General features: G+C 37.2%; 1 protein-coding gene across 1 annotated transcript in view; it reads left to right on the top strand.

Annotated features, from left to right (window-relative positions):
• The window catches only part of DPYD (dihydropyrimidine dehydrogenase), a 1,764,026-nt gene that overhangs the window by 1,208,695 nt on the left and 541,990 nt on the right, over positions 1–13,341 (top strand). Inside the window, exon 14 of the mRNA XM_082264968.1 lies at positions 12,095–12,259. Coding sequence (XP_082121094.1) covers positions 12,095–12,259 — 165 coding nt within the window. The remainder of the gene's footprint in view (positions 1–12,094; positions 12,260–13,341) is intronic.

Below are 13,341 nucleotides of genomic sequence, written 5' to 3'. Positions count from 1 at the left end.
AATTTATGTATTAGGGATATGATTTAGGTTTGGGTCGATGATGTTTCCCCTCTACACTCCAGTCACTAAATAACAAACTCCAAGGATGTCACCCAAAATCCCCAGCTCCATTGCTTATATGACTGTAGTACCAGGGATCTATCATTAAGTGGCGGGTAAAAAATTGTTGAGCTCCAAGCCATTGTAGCAGCAGGGAAATACTGTTGGGGGACAGTTTTCAATGATCAAAAGTGGATTTACATTACATAGTTGGACAAAGTAATTGATGGTGGATTTGAAACATCTGGGGAAAATATTTAAATTTTTTTACGGGTGTGTCTATTTCAATTTAACTTTTTTTAGAATAAGTAATTATGGGTACTAATGTAGCTCTGTACTTGTTCCTCATGGATGGGTAGATACTTGCCCCCCCCCCCCCCCCCCAATTCCACACACACACACAAACACGCTCATTCATCATTTTTTTGGGACAGGGGATGTGGGGTAGAGGCTCTTGTCTCTCAACCTTGAGATGATATGTCTTGTAAGGGGGGGGGGAGGGATTTGAAAGTCATAAGGCCTAGCCTAGTTCAGTAAAGGGGGCACTTGCTGCTTTCCCTTACCTGGCCACCTAGGCTGCGTGCCTAGATCAGTGTTTCTCAACTTCGGTCCTCAGGACACACTAACAGTCTTAGTGTGGGAGTCTTGGTTGATGATAGATTAGGCAATAGCATGCAATGTCAAGCGGCAGCTGCAAAAGCCAGCAGAATATTAGCATGCATAAAGAAAGGGATGTATTCCAGAGATAAGACTATAATCCTTCCACTTTATAAAACTCGGGTCCGACCGCATCTGGAGTATTCTGTCCAGTTCTGGTCGCCAGTCCTCAGGAGGGATGTGTTGGAGCTGGAGAGAGTCCAGAGAAGGGCAACTAAACTGATTAGGGGATTGGAGGACCTTAATTATCTGCGTCTGCAATCGCTTGATTTATTCTCCCTGGAGAAGAGACGCCTGAGGGGGGACATGATAGCAATTTATAAATATCTCAATGGGGATCTCAGCTTAGAAAAACAGCTATTCAGGCGAAGGGATTGCATGAGGACTCGAGGGCATACAATGCGATTAGAGGAGAAGCGTTTTAACCTCAGGCAACGTGGGGGGCTCTTTACTGTTAGAGGTGGTTTCTGCGGGAAGTATGGTGGCTTTCAAAAGACTATTAGATGTACATCTCAATGATCAGAACATTCAGGGCTATGTGAGATGATTACAGCCACACACACCTACACAGGTTGAACTGGATGGACTATTGTCTTTATTCAACCTCACCTACTATGTAACTGGCCAGGTTTGCAGGAAAACTGAAATACATCACAGGTGATATCATTCGTTGCTCAGTGATTGCAGTATTCTAGTCTGCATCTCCCCAAGGTGATACCTAAAATCTGGCCTGTTAGTGTGCTCTGAGGACCGGAGTTGAGAAACACTGGCCTAGATCATCAGAATTTCAAGGGGAAATCTACGCAAGTGTATTTCTGAAGTATGTTTCAAAGCCAATGATAGTAAATTTGATAAGCCCGTGTTCCATTTGAATACTAAATCATGTACAAGGAACATTTTTAAAATCTGAATTTTTGCTAAGACGAGATTGACTGAATAAATTAAACACATATTCATATAATTTAACAAACTCAGTGAATTTTACCCTCAACAACTTATTTTGTATAGAGCAGAGCCATGAAGAAAACCAGTGACAGCTCTAGTTGTATCCTTTTGGATATCTCTCAGTTACAAATATGTCAATAACCATTTTAAACAAAAACTGATAACTCTTGTATCGGATATGTGCACATCATTAATATCAGTGAGGCATCTGGGCATTTTCTACATTTGCTGTCAGGTATGTTTGCCAGATATTTGTCATGCATAATCCAGATTTTTAGGTGCAAAGGTCACCATCTCTCCAAAGTGCTGGCAGTAGGTTAACACTTAATATCCAGATCTATTTTGGGATAGTTATCATGGCTAAATTAGTGTACGATTTCCAATGTTCCCAAATATTTAAATTTCCAATAGTTCAGCAAACAGTGTGCGCAAAAACTACATAAAGGTTGCATCAAAATATTGTGTGTACATATTGTGTACATACCCTGGCACAATGTAAACAGCAGCTATTGTTGGATAACATATTCTAGTAGACAATATTCCCAATATTCTAGTACAAAACAAATATTTTAGTGCACCAAAGTAATTCATCATTTAAGTGCTAAAGTCTTTAATCCATTCATGATAGCATAAGCAGCTCTTTCCAGGGTCAGATTAATGTTTTCTGCCACCTAGGTCATCTATCTTGTGCTGACTCTCGCTTACAAGAGTTGAAGGGCTAGCCTTAGTATCATGCTAACAAGATCAGATGCCATTGCCACACAAGGCACTAAGGGAGGTAGAGAACCTGAAAGAGGTAGATTGCGTATTTTGTTTTAGATTACCTAAAGCCTCGTACACACGCGTCGAAAATCGGCAGGGAATTTTCGTCCGACGACCGATCTGCCAATTTTCGGCTTGTTAGTATAATGCCTCCGACAACCGACTCCGACTTTTCGGCCGAAAAAAATCTTGTGTGCAGGCTATAAAATTTTTGTCCGCCATCAAAACACGGCCGATTTTCGTGCAGTCAGTACAGATTTCGACAGGGAAAAATCTTATGAGCAAGACTGGGCATGCGCAGAGAAGAAAGAACACAAAGAAAAAGCAATCCAACACATGACATCACTTCTGAAGTATAATTTTGTCGGGCGAGAAAATTGGTGTGCAGTCTAGGCACATTTCAACCAACAAAACACCACTCTGGACAAAAGACGGACGATCGGTTGGCCGATAATCGTTGCGTGTGTACTAGGCTTTAGTCTAGAAAAGTAAGGAAAACACTTGTCCTCACCTGCTCTACTTGCAGCTTACAGGGTGAATTGCATTTATACAATACAATATTCTGCCATCACAAACTGCAGAGACAAAGCAACCCAACCCCAATTCTCTCATACCTACACTTAATATCAAGTTAATCTGAACTGTGTAATGTAATGTTGCAAATAATAAAGAAATATCCCAACAAATATTTTCCTAATTTCATAGTGAAATGTGTGCATGTATACATTGATTCTGAAAGGCTTGATATAATCTGTTCTTGAAGCAGTCCTGTTTAAACTACCAACATATGTTCAGCATTTAAACTGGGAAATATGGCATCAACTTAAGCATTTTATGTAGGTGTTTTGCTCTATTTATCATAACATTTTAGATTGTTCTTTAATGGTGGACTATTAAAACAGACATATGTTGCCTGATAATTTAACAATGAGGGAAAATCTACAATTTGCATTCTGTTTATCTTTATATACTATTAAACAATTTCCATAGGTTTAGACTGTAGAGGCAGAATACCTTTAGGATATTGCCTGGCTAAGGTCAATCTCTGTGGGCACACTGAAGGTCTCAGGTATCCTACTAGCTTTTAGATGTCTTTCCATCATTTTTCAGTTAGCAATATTCTCACCAACCTTCTTTGTGTTAGCTATGCGCTCACTGACATCTACTACCTGTACTTTTGTGGTTATTGTAAACCAGTTAAGTTAAGTTACATCCAACTAAACTTGTTCTGTAACATTTTGTTGCTTATCGAAGCAGCTTCTTCGCCTCTGAAGCTGAAGAAATGGCTGGGATAAGTAACAAAACATTTTCAACATCACAGAACGAAGTTTAGTTTAATTATATGAAAACCTTTACAGACAATATCAGGAAACCACTGTCATGCTGCCTGCACAGTTCACATCCAGTTATTGTTTCAATTTGCAAAGGGCTTTAGTGGTTAACTGTGGGAGAAGCCTTGTGTCAATTACCGCCTCCAAAAGACACCATTCAAGTCTTTCACGGAGGCAGATCTTCCCATGCTCAAATCTGATGAAAATCTAGCATCGCTACCCTTTTATCAAGCAGGGTAGGGTCACCCATCCATTTAAAGTGTATGTAGGGCCTAAACTTTTTTTCTTTGCTTTGTTTTGGACTGACTCAGGAAAGGGTAAAACAAATGTTAATTTCTTTACTATCTTTGTCCCGCAAGGGAGATTTTCCCTTACTTATTGACCTAGAGATGCAACAAGTCAAGTCAAAGAAAATCTTTACTCAGTGGGGGGAAATCACCTCTTAGACAATTGTCACTAGAATAGGTGGCCACATTGGAAGATTTAGGCCCCTTTCACACATACGGTCCGTTCAGTTTATCAGTTCAGTCACGTCAAAATGTATCAGTTTTTCATCTGTTTTTCATCCATTTTTCATCCGTTTTTCATCAGTTGTCTTCCGTTTTTCGTCAGTTGTTATCCGTTTTTCATCCGTTTTTCATCAGTTGTCTTCCGTTTTTCATCAGTTGTCTTCCGTTTTCATCAGTTGTTATCCGTTTTTCATCAGTTTTTTATCCTTTTTTCATCAATTGTTTTCCGTTTTTCGTTAGTTGTTATCCGATTTTCATCCGTTATCATCCGTTTTTCATCTGTTGTCATCCGTTTTTCATCCGTTTTTTTTGACGGATGAAAATTAGGGCATTCATACGTTCAAAAAAATGGACATTGATGGAAGCGGATGAAAACGGATGTTAACTGATGATCATCCTTTGTCATCCGTTTTTACATAGAGATACATTGATGTCCGTTTTTCATCCGTCAACGGATGGATGAAAAACGGACAAACGGACAGCATGTGTGAAAGGGGCCTTAACCCCACCTGCTGGTCTAGTGGCAACTCTAAAATGTTGGATTTCCAATCACTTTCTGTCTTAAAAACAATGGTCATCAAGACACACAGGGGCATTTTGATAACATAGTTAGTGTGACACCAAACAATTACTAGTCATAAATCAATCATTATAATTTATTATGCATGCATCTGGGAGGTTTTCCTGCAGTTTGGTGAATAACAGATTCACTGGTTCAAAAAAATGCCCCTAGAGAAAGAGGATCGACTTTGTTAAGATGCAGACAGCAATAAAAAATCAATGGTGGTTCTAAAATATTCCTCAATCCCCCCCCCCCCCAAAAAAAAAAAAAAAACGTTTTGGCTATACATACTTTGCTATACATACACTTTAAATAAACACTATATGCTGAATGATCATGATGCCATTTATTTCAGATGATGAATAAAAAAAAAAAAATGTAAATGTTTTTTTGTGGGTGGGCAAAAGGCTAAGTTTATTTTTATTTTTTTATTTTTTTAATTCATCTATATGTATATCACTTTGACACAATAAGGAAAAATCAGTACCAGGTTTACCTGATTGTTTAAAAAAGTGTTTCAAATAACATATTCTGCTTTGTTTTTTTACTGCATGCAAATCCCTTATGTATTGTGCTTCATCACACTGGTGGATAGTGTATCTTTTCAATCAGTTTATTCAGCTCCTCTGACAAGTCTGTGGGTGTTCAGAATGATTGTCCAATGTGTATTGTCCTTTCATATGTGTTTCTAATAATTAAATTGTGACAACCTGAAATGTTCCATCATTCTCTCGTGAAGTCTTCCACTCCTACATACTTTCTGATGTGTGTGCTTTTCAGTGGCAATTTATTATTACAAGAGAGCCAAGTATACATGCTGTATATAATAGTTACAGATCTGCATGAGTCTTACCATCTCATCTCCCACTGGTAACATGACCAGAATTTGTGACTCAGAAGATAACTAAATAGCTAAACCGTGTCTTATAAATGATAAATAATAGTAAAATAATATAAAATCACCTACATGAATATTCTTTAAATCCAAAAATTAATATTTTGCAAATTTAGACATAACACATATGATTTTAAGTGCTATGAAAAGACCCTGTCTTCCACTACTACATACTGTCTGAGAGAGCCAAGTATACATGCTGTATATAATAGTTACAGATCTGCATGAATCTTACCATCTCATCTCCTACTGGTAGCATGACCAGAATTTGTGAATCAGAAGATAATTAATAGCTAATCATGTCTTATAAATTATAAATAATAGTAAAAAAATCACCTAAATTAATATTCTTTAAATACAAAAATGAATATTTTGCAAATATAGACATAAGAAATATGATTTTAAGTGCTATAAAGTGATGCTGTCTTCCACTCCAACATACTTTCTGATGTATATAATAGTTACAGATCTGCACGAGTCTTATCATCTCATCTCCTACTGGTAGCATGACCAGAATTTGTGAATCAGAAGATAACTAAATAGCTAATCATGTCTTAGAAATTATAGTATTGGCTAAATAATATAAAATCACCTAAATTAATATTCTTTAAATACAAAAGTTAATATTTTGCAAATATAGACATAACAAATAAGATTTTAGGTGCTATAAAGTAAACCTGTCATTATATATCACCATCCAAAATAGCAATACCTGGAAAAGAAATAGATTGTTACCTTTCTCATTGCCTGCACTTCCAGAACATCACTTATCAGAAATTACTGTGGAAAACAAATAGTGCAGCGCTAACATAAAAGTAAAACATGAAAATAACTAATGATCATAAATGGTATACAAACAATGATGAACACCAAATCTGATAAATCCCAAATAATTGGTGCAACTCTAAATGAAAAAGGTGACCAAAAAGTGCATATATTAAACAATAACCAATGTGCATATAAAGTAAAGAGTCCAAACATAAAACTTCCAGAGTGGATATGCAGGTCCCAGAGTGGATGATAGATGGAGAGGAAGTTGAAATCCCAAGGAGATAATACAGCTGGAATACACCCGTGACAAATCTGTAATTTGGGCTGCTTACCAGAAAAAACGGTCCCCAAATCAATGGTCAGGCCACACACGCTGAGATATGTTTGTCTGTACACTCCTTTCTATGGGATCCTATGTGGGGCAATCAATCTCCTCCAGATCAAATTATCACCGATCCAAGCACATACATGTCATGTATATGGGAAAAGAGACAAGGAGACCCATAGTTTAATCCAGTAAAATATATTCAATGTAATTTATTTAAGGTTGCTCTTACATAAAGCAGATAAAAGAATTGCATCCATAGAACATGTAAAATCCGCAGCGTCCTGCGTGTAGTATAAGCCAGGCGTCAAGGGGCGCGGTGGTTGAACGTCAGGTACCCCCCCGACCGGTTTCGTCATACGTGACGTCGTCTGGGGCGTGGTGTATCAGAAATTACTCGCTAAAGTCTGAAGGACTTCTGGAGTGTTGACCTAGTGGGTCACCACAGTGTTCAGTGGTTTCTCCCTCTGATCGCTGCCCATTGCAGAACTCAATGGTGAAGTTAAGGGCTCAAAAAAGGGTTAAAACTGTTACATGAATGTTACTGTTACTTGTCATGTAATGCCAATCTTAGGAGTATCTTTTATCAGCATTGAGCTCAGTCAGGAGTTGGGGGACATCTGTGAGGGTTTCCTGCTTGAGAAGCAGTGTAAATAGTAAATAACTGAACTGGTCTTCATATCAGACTCCTGCAGTCCCTGTACAGTTATCTTTGCATGGTACAGGGATAAGCAGCACAAGGAGCCAATAAGCTTATGCTTACAAGGTGCAAGCTGACAGTAGAAGAAAGCAAGGTGAAGAGGAGATGAGCGCATAACTGCACCGCCTCACCTTTACTGCCCAGTCACAGGCTGGGGTGGATCCATACCAGCCTGGGCTCAAAGGGATGCATTAAATGTCACTAGCTGTAATTCAACTAAGAAGATCAAGGACATCTAGTGGTGGGAAATAACTACTGTGGGGGACAGTTCCAGATTTGAAGGTAAGTATTGCAGCAAAATGTGTTTTTTTTTTTTAATTTTATCTTTTTAGTAGGCTATTTATATTTATTGAAATAGTACATTAAAGAACTACTTCAGGCAGAATGCAGTTTGGGTTATGTGTGTTTACTTAAATTCGCAGATTTTATGGAAACATCTTTAATCTCCTTTTAAAAAAAAAAAAATTCTCTTATCTGCTGAAATTGTACAACTTACAGGAAGTCAAAATGACTGTCCTGGCAAAACCAGAAACTTCTGTTAAAATAAGATTTTCTTGAATGTAGAGAAAATATTATTTTGAGTGTTTGGCATTTGCTGTAAAACTTATACTTTATAACTTGTCAGCTCAATGATTGTAAGGTTCTGTTTACCTAAAAGAATACAAGTTCAGAGAAAAGGGACCTTCAGCTTTGTATCCTGACTATCTGATCTCTACAGTTTTGAGTGAAATGTAACACCCCGCTTATACTGCAATCAAATATTTTGTGAATGTAAATTAAGGTAAAGATTTATAGCTCATGTTAAGAAACCTTCTTCCCGTTCTCAGCAATAGTGACATTTGGCAGATTCAGGAATAAATAATCTTATGTGGCAAGGGTATGCCTTATCAAACATATGCAGATCAGAGCTAATTAATGCAAATTAAGGCTTCCTGTCTATCTAGTGGGAAAAGAAATGTCCAAATGTTATGAAATCCAGTTAGTATGCTTATTACCGTAATTGTTTTATATGGGGTGGCTCTTAATTAAAATATGTAAATTGACCTTAATTGCTGTGTGCTAATGGGGTTCATGTTATATCATCACGGATCTCTTAAACTCTATGGCCAGGGGAGTGAAAGTGTTATATAGAATTTTAATAATCTTTGATTAAATGACCTTTATTCATTATGCTGTTGAGGAAGAATTCGGAAATACCATGTGATCCTCCTATTCTACGATGCTCTATATGGATTTGTTTTTATCCCTATCATTAATATTAGACAGTAAAACCTTGTCACAGCTACTCATTTGCCTGGACAATACACATTCTAACAAAAAAGTAATATTGTTGCAATGTTTATACCAATTTATATTTTGGTGCTACAGTTGATGGCTTGGCTACTGCTTTTCAGTTTTTTTATTTTTAAATGCTACATTATCATTTTTGAAGATATATTTTGCTTAAAAAAAAAATCTATTTTTCTAATTTCTTTTCTTTTTTTTTTTGTATTAGCGTATATATGAAAAAAAGGGCAATGTTTTCTGGTCATTTTGCATCATTGTCAAAAAGCTGTTGTGATAAAAAGCTAAAATGAAACCAATGCTTTCATGTCTTCCTAATATTTTGTGGCATCAAAACAAGTAATTTAGGTACTCTCTACTCTTCTTTAACCAATTAGCACAAATTATTCCTGTTGCTGGCACTGCCTGTCAGAATTATGTGGTGAGACATTAGTGTCAATGGGGTATCCAATAACTCCAAGATGGGTAGCAGGGGTATATACATCAATTTCATATCAAATACAAAACTTCTGCATGGGCAACCTTGATCCAGCAACATAAGTCTTTACTATCTTGGCCATCTCCAAGTGTTTCCATATTTGGAACACAATCCCATAGGTCTATAGGGCACTGCTGAGCACATGCAACCAAAACCGGGAAACCCACTGAATCAAGGTAAATATGCATTTGTGCAAGGAAGGGTTAGGTTAGGTTAAGGGAAATGGGCAAAATGTATTCTGTAAGTGCACTTTGTTTTAAAGTGCACTTATCCTTAAACCTACATCAACATGCTAGGATCAGACTTTCTTATGTCAGCTGCAGGCCTAATGTGTCTATTCAACGGTATAGGTGCATAACTTCACCATGTTAGCCAGCAAAAATAAAAAAAATTCAAACCTGCCCCTAATTCTTCTTAAAAAAAAATCTTTGTCCTAATTTGCATTATCCTGCACATATATAGGCCACCCTTTTTCTGGTATTAACTTTACCCTAATCTAGTAGAGCACTAACCTGGATGTTTTCTGCCTCAGTTAAATGTACAAAACAGAAGAACTTCATATACTATAGTGCTAGGTGCTTAGATTCTTAAGCTGGGCGCAAACGGTTAGTTTTATTCTTTAAGCCAATGGGAAGATTCTGGGAAATCTCAATCAGACCCCCCCCCCCGCACCTGGACATTGTATTTTGACAGTGCAAATGGCTGCTTTCAGAATACACTGCTTAGCAGCTGCAGCTGCTTATCGATAAAAGTCTTCCAGTGTGTCCCTTTGACAGATCTTTCGAATAGATAGGATCACTTGCAGATCAAATGTTGACCTGTCTCTGCTGAATCAGCCAAATTTTGATCCGTCTATGTACAGCTTTTTACAAAAAATGTGCATGATTTTTTTTGTAGTAGGGGCTTGAAAAGCATTGCACCAGCATTCAGATTGCTGATGACACGCAGGTCTCCTGCACACTGTCAGTGTATCTGCTTGCATTACATCCCGTACGAGTAAGCCGATACTTAATGACAGGAAGACTCAATGAGCTACCACAGTGCCATGGTGGTTCATTGAGAACTACAAGCTGACAGCCGCTAAGGATGTCAGGGCTTGTAGTTCAATCACACACAGCTGTTTGTATGAATGATGCACCTGTGTGGGAAGAGCTTGGTACTTCTTATCTTAAATGCATTTGTAGTGAGAGTGAATCTGCTTGGGCTCAATTTGCAGGATAGTTCAGCAAACATGTAAAAAAAAATCAAAATTGCAAACCATTTTTTTGTTTTCTGTATATTTGAAAGTGTCAATGATGGAAATAAAACCTAACTTTTGTTGACATATTATAAGAATGTCTAATCTGTAATTTGATGCCTTTTGGAGATTTTTCCATCTTTCCTTGGCTTCTTTATGCACATTAATGCAAATTGTTACCTGGGGTGCCCAAACTTTCGATCCCCACTGTATAGGCAAAACTTTATTTATTTTTTTTTCATTTTGGATAGAGTAAGGACAGGTTTTTACACCTGTAAGGTTTATGTTTGCCATCTTTGTCCCAGTGCTGAGATTTACCTTCACTTCCTGTCCCATAGCCAAAACAGGAAGTGAGAAGAAATCCCAGCAAATTAAGGGAATCTCTTGGGGACCCCCAGTTCACCAGAACTACTGTACCCATTTGAAGATTTCCCCTCTATCACTTTTCTGGGGACAACTCACAATTTGGGATTTTCTTTTACTTTCACTTCCAATGATAATGGTAAACAGGACAAATAGAGAGGGTGAATCTTTCTAATGGGGACACAGACAGCAATACAAAACTGATAGGGGGGTCTAATCCTTCTCCACTCTGTCAAAAACTAAAACAAAACGTTTTGCTTTTAGTTGTACTTTAAGCCTGCCGGTGCCGGTGAAGTGGTGCACCTGTATGATGTACTACAGCGAACGTGCCATTTGGGTACATGTAGCAATGCAAAATTAAATGTTTAAAATGCTGTTTAATGGAGAGAGGCTCTTTTAATAAGGCTTAAAGGGCAAATTCAAGAATAAATAATTCCATTATGCTGGGGGAAATGTCCTGTCGTTTTTTTTTTTTTTTTTTTTTACCTTGGAATCCCCATTACAACTCATACCAGACCCTCATCTTGGATAAGGAAAGATGAAAGGAATTCCCATCCACTTTGTTTACAAATATAAAAAAGCATCTGGAAAACAGATGAAGGCTAACTCCTAATGGCACTAGACTTGCTGACTATCTTTACTGTATTTAGGAGATGTTAATTGTTGTCAAGCCCTAACACAGGTCCCCTAGTACATTCTGTCATGATTTAATTAACATCAACTGCTCAAGCCCTGTAGAAGGGGCAAGGCCTTTCCCTCCCAAAATACATTGGCTGTATTAAATGCTCTTAACCATTAACATTTAAAAAAATCCTTCAAGTGAAAAGAACTCTTGTACCAGGAACTCCTCAGTACACTACCAAGAATTCACCATCTGAAGAGCACTTCCTTTGTCACTGTCAGAGAAGTAGAAGCCTAAGACCAAAACAGGGTTCACCTATACTATATGTTGGCCATAGATCTGTTTATTTGAAGGAAAAATCACTTCATAGTAGATTCATCCAACCTGACTTTTACTTCTATTGGTACATACACATCAGGCTATGCCCATTTTGGTATCTTATATTGTGTATTATTGTTTGTCTGTTTAGGTGTTTTTCAATTGAGTAGAGCCTACAAGTAGGATCTTGTAATGATCTTGTGTTAGGAATTCATTCCTGTTGTTGTCCTATTAGTAATAACTTATTTATTGACTTGGCACATTTATTTAACAAAGGCTGTCTTTATTCAATGCAGGATATAGTAACCAATGTTTCCCCAAGAATCATCCGAGGAACAACATCTGGCCACTTGTATGGTCCTGGCCAAGGGTCCTTCTTGAATATTGAACTCATTAGTGAGAAGACTGCTGCTTATTGGTGTAACTCTGTCACTGAACTAAAACGGGACTTTCCTAAACATGTAAGTTGGATTAGCCAATATTGGCTTAACCTATTCTAAACAATATTCAGTATACCAGTTATGTGCAAATCTTGACATAAATTGATATTTCAGTGACAAAGGGGTTGATTTATTAAATAGAGGTTATTCTCCCAGCAAAAGAAGGTTCATTTTGCAAAGGGAATTCTAGTGAATAAGGTAGAGTTGTACAAATTGAATATCCAAATTAATATCTAATCGTGTGAGGAAAATTAAAATGCAAACAAATAAATAATAAATCTGTGCTAGCAAATAATTGGTTATTACTTGAACATACATTTTCTAAAGTTTGCCTAGTGTTTCTATTCCTTTAGTAAATGAGCTGTACAGTGATGTAAAAACTGTACCTGAATCGCAGTGGAAAGGGAACATGTTTATTGATGAGGTGAACATCTTCTTTTCTAATGTAGGAGTTTATCTTGCCACTTTACAGCAGTTCTCAAATTATTAACCTTCCCTGTGTTGGGTTGTTCCCCCCCCCCTTACATTTATAGGTTAGGAAATCCTATTAAATCTACAAATAAAAACGTACAAAAACAGGTTTATTACCTACTGTATTGGTAACTAAAAACATTTTGAAAACAAATAGGCTATTTTACCAGTTTGTTAATGCTGTCCCCAGATTCCACAAATCCATAAATTTTCTTCCAGTCTTTACTAGTCATATGGCAACAAGAGGGAGCAGAATCCAGGGAATTTTCTACCCTGCTGCACTACAAACCAGTCCTTAAAAATTGTATTTGGTGATGCAGGAAACATATCAGCTTCAAACCTTCTTTGGAAGTTTGTACAAATCTGACAAAACTGGACTACAAACAACACTAACACAAGCAGAATACTTGCATACATTGAAAAGGGTATTTGAGGAACAAATCAATACTATTACCCCTTTATAAAACGTTGGTTTGGCCTTATCTTGAATATACAGTTCAGTTTTGGTCCTCAATCAGTAGAACACTAGAAAGGATGTATTAGAATTAGAAAGATTCCAACAAAGGGCAACAAAATTAATAGGTGCCTGAGGACCTCAGTTATGAGGAATACCTAAATAAATGATGTGAAAA

The sequence above is a fragment of the Pelophylax lessonae genome (assembly GCF_965119305.1).
Source record: "Pelophylax lessonae genome assembly, chromosome: 8".
Taxonomy (NCBI): domain Eukaryota; kingdom Metazoa; phylum Chordata; class Amphibia; order Anura; family Ranidae; genus Pelophylax; species Pelophylax lessonae.
This window is presented reverse-complemented; position numbering and strand designations above follow the sequence as displayed.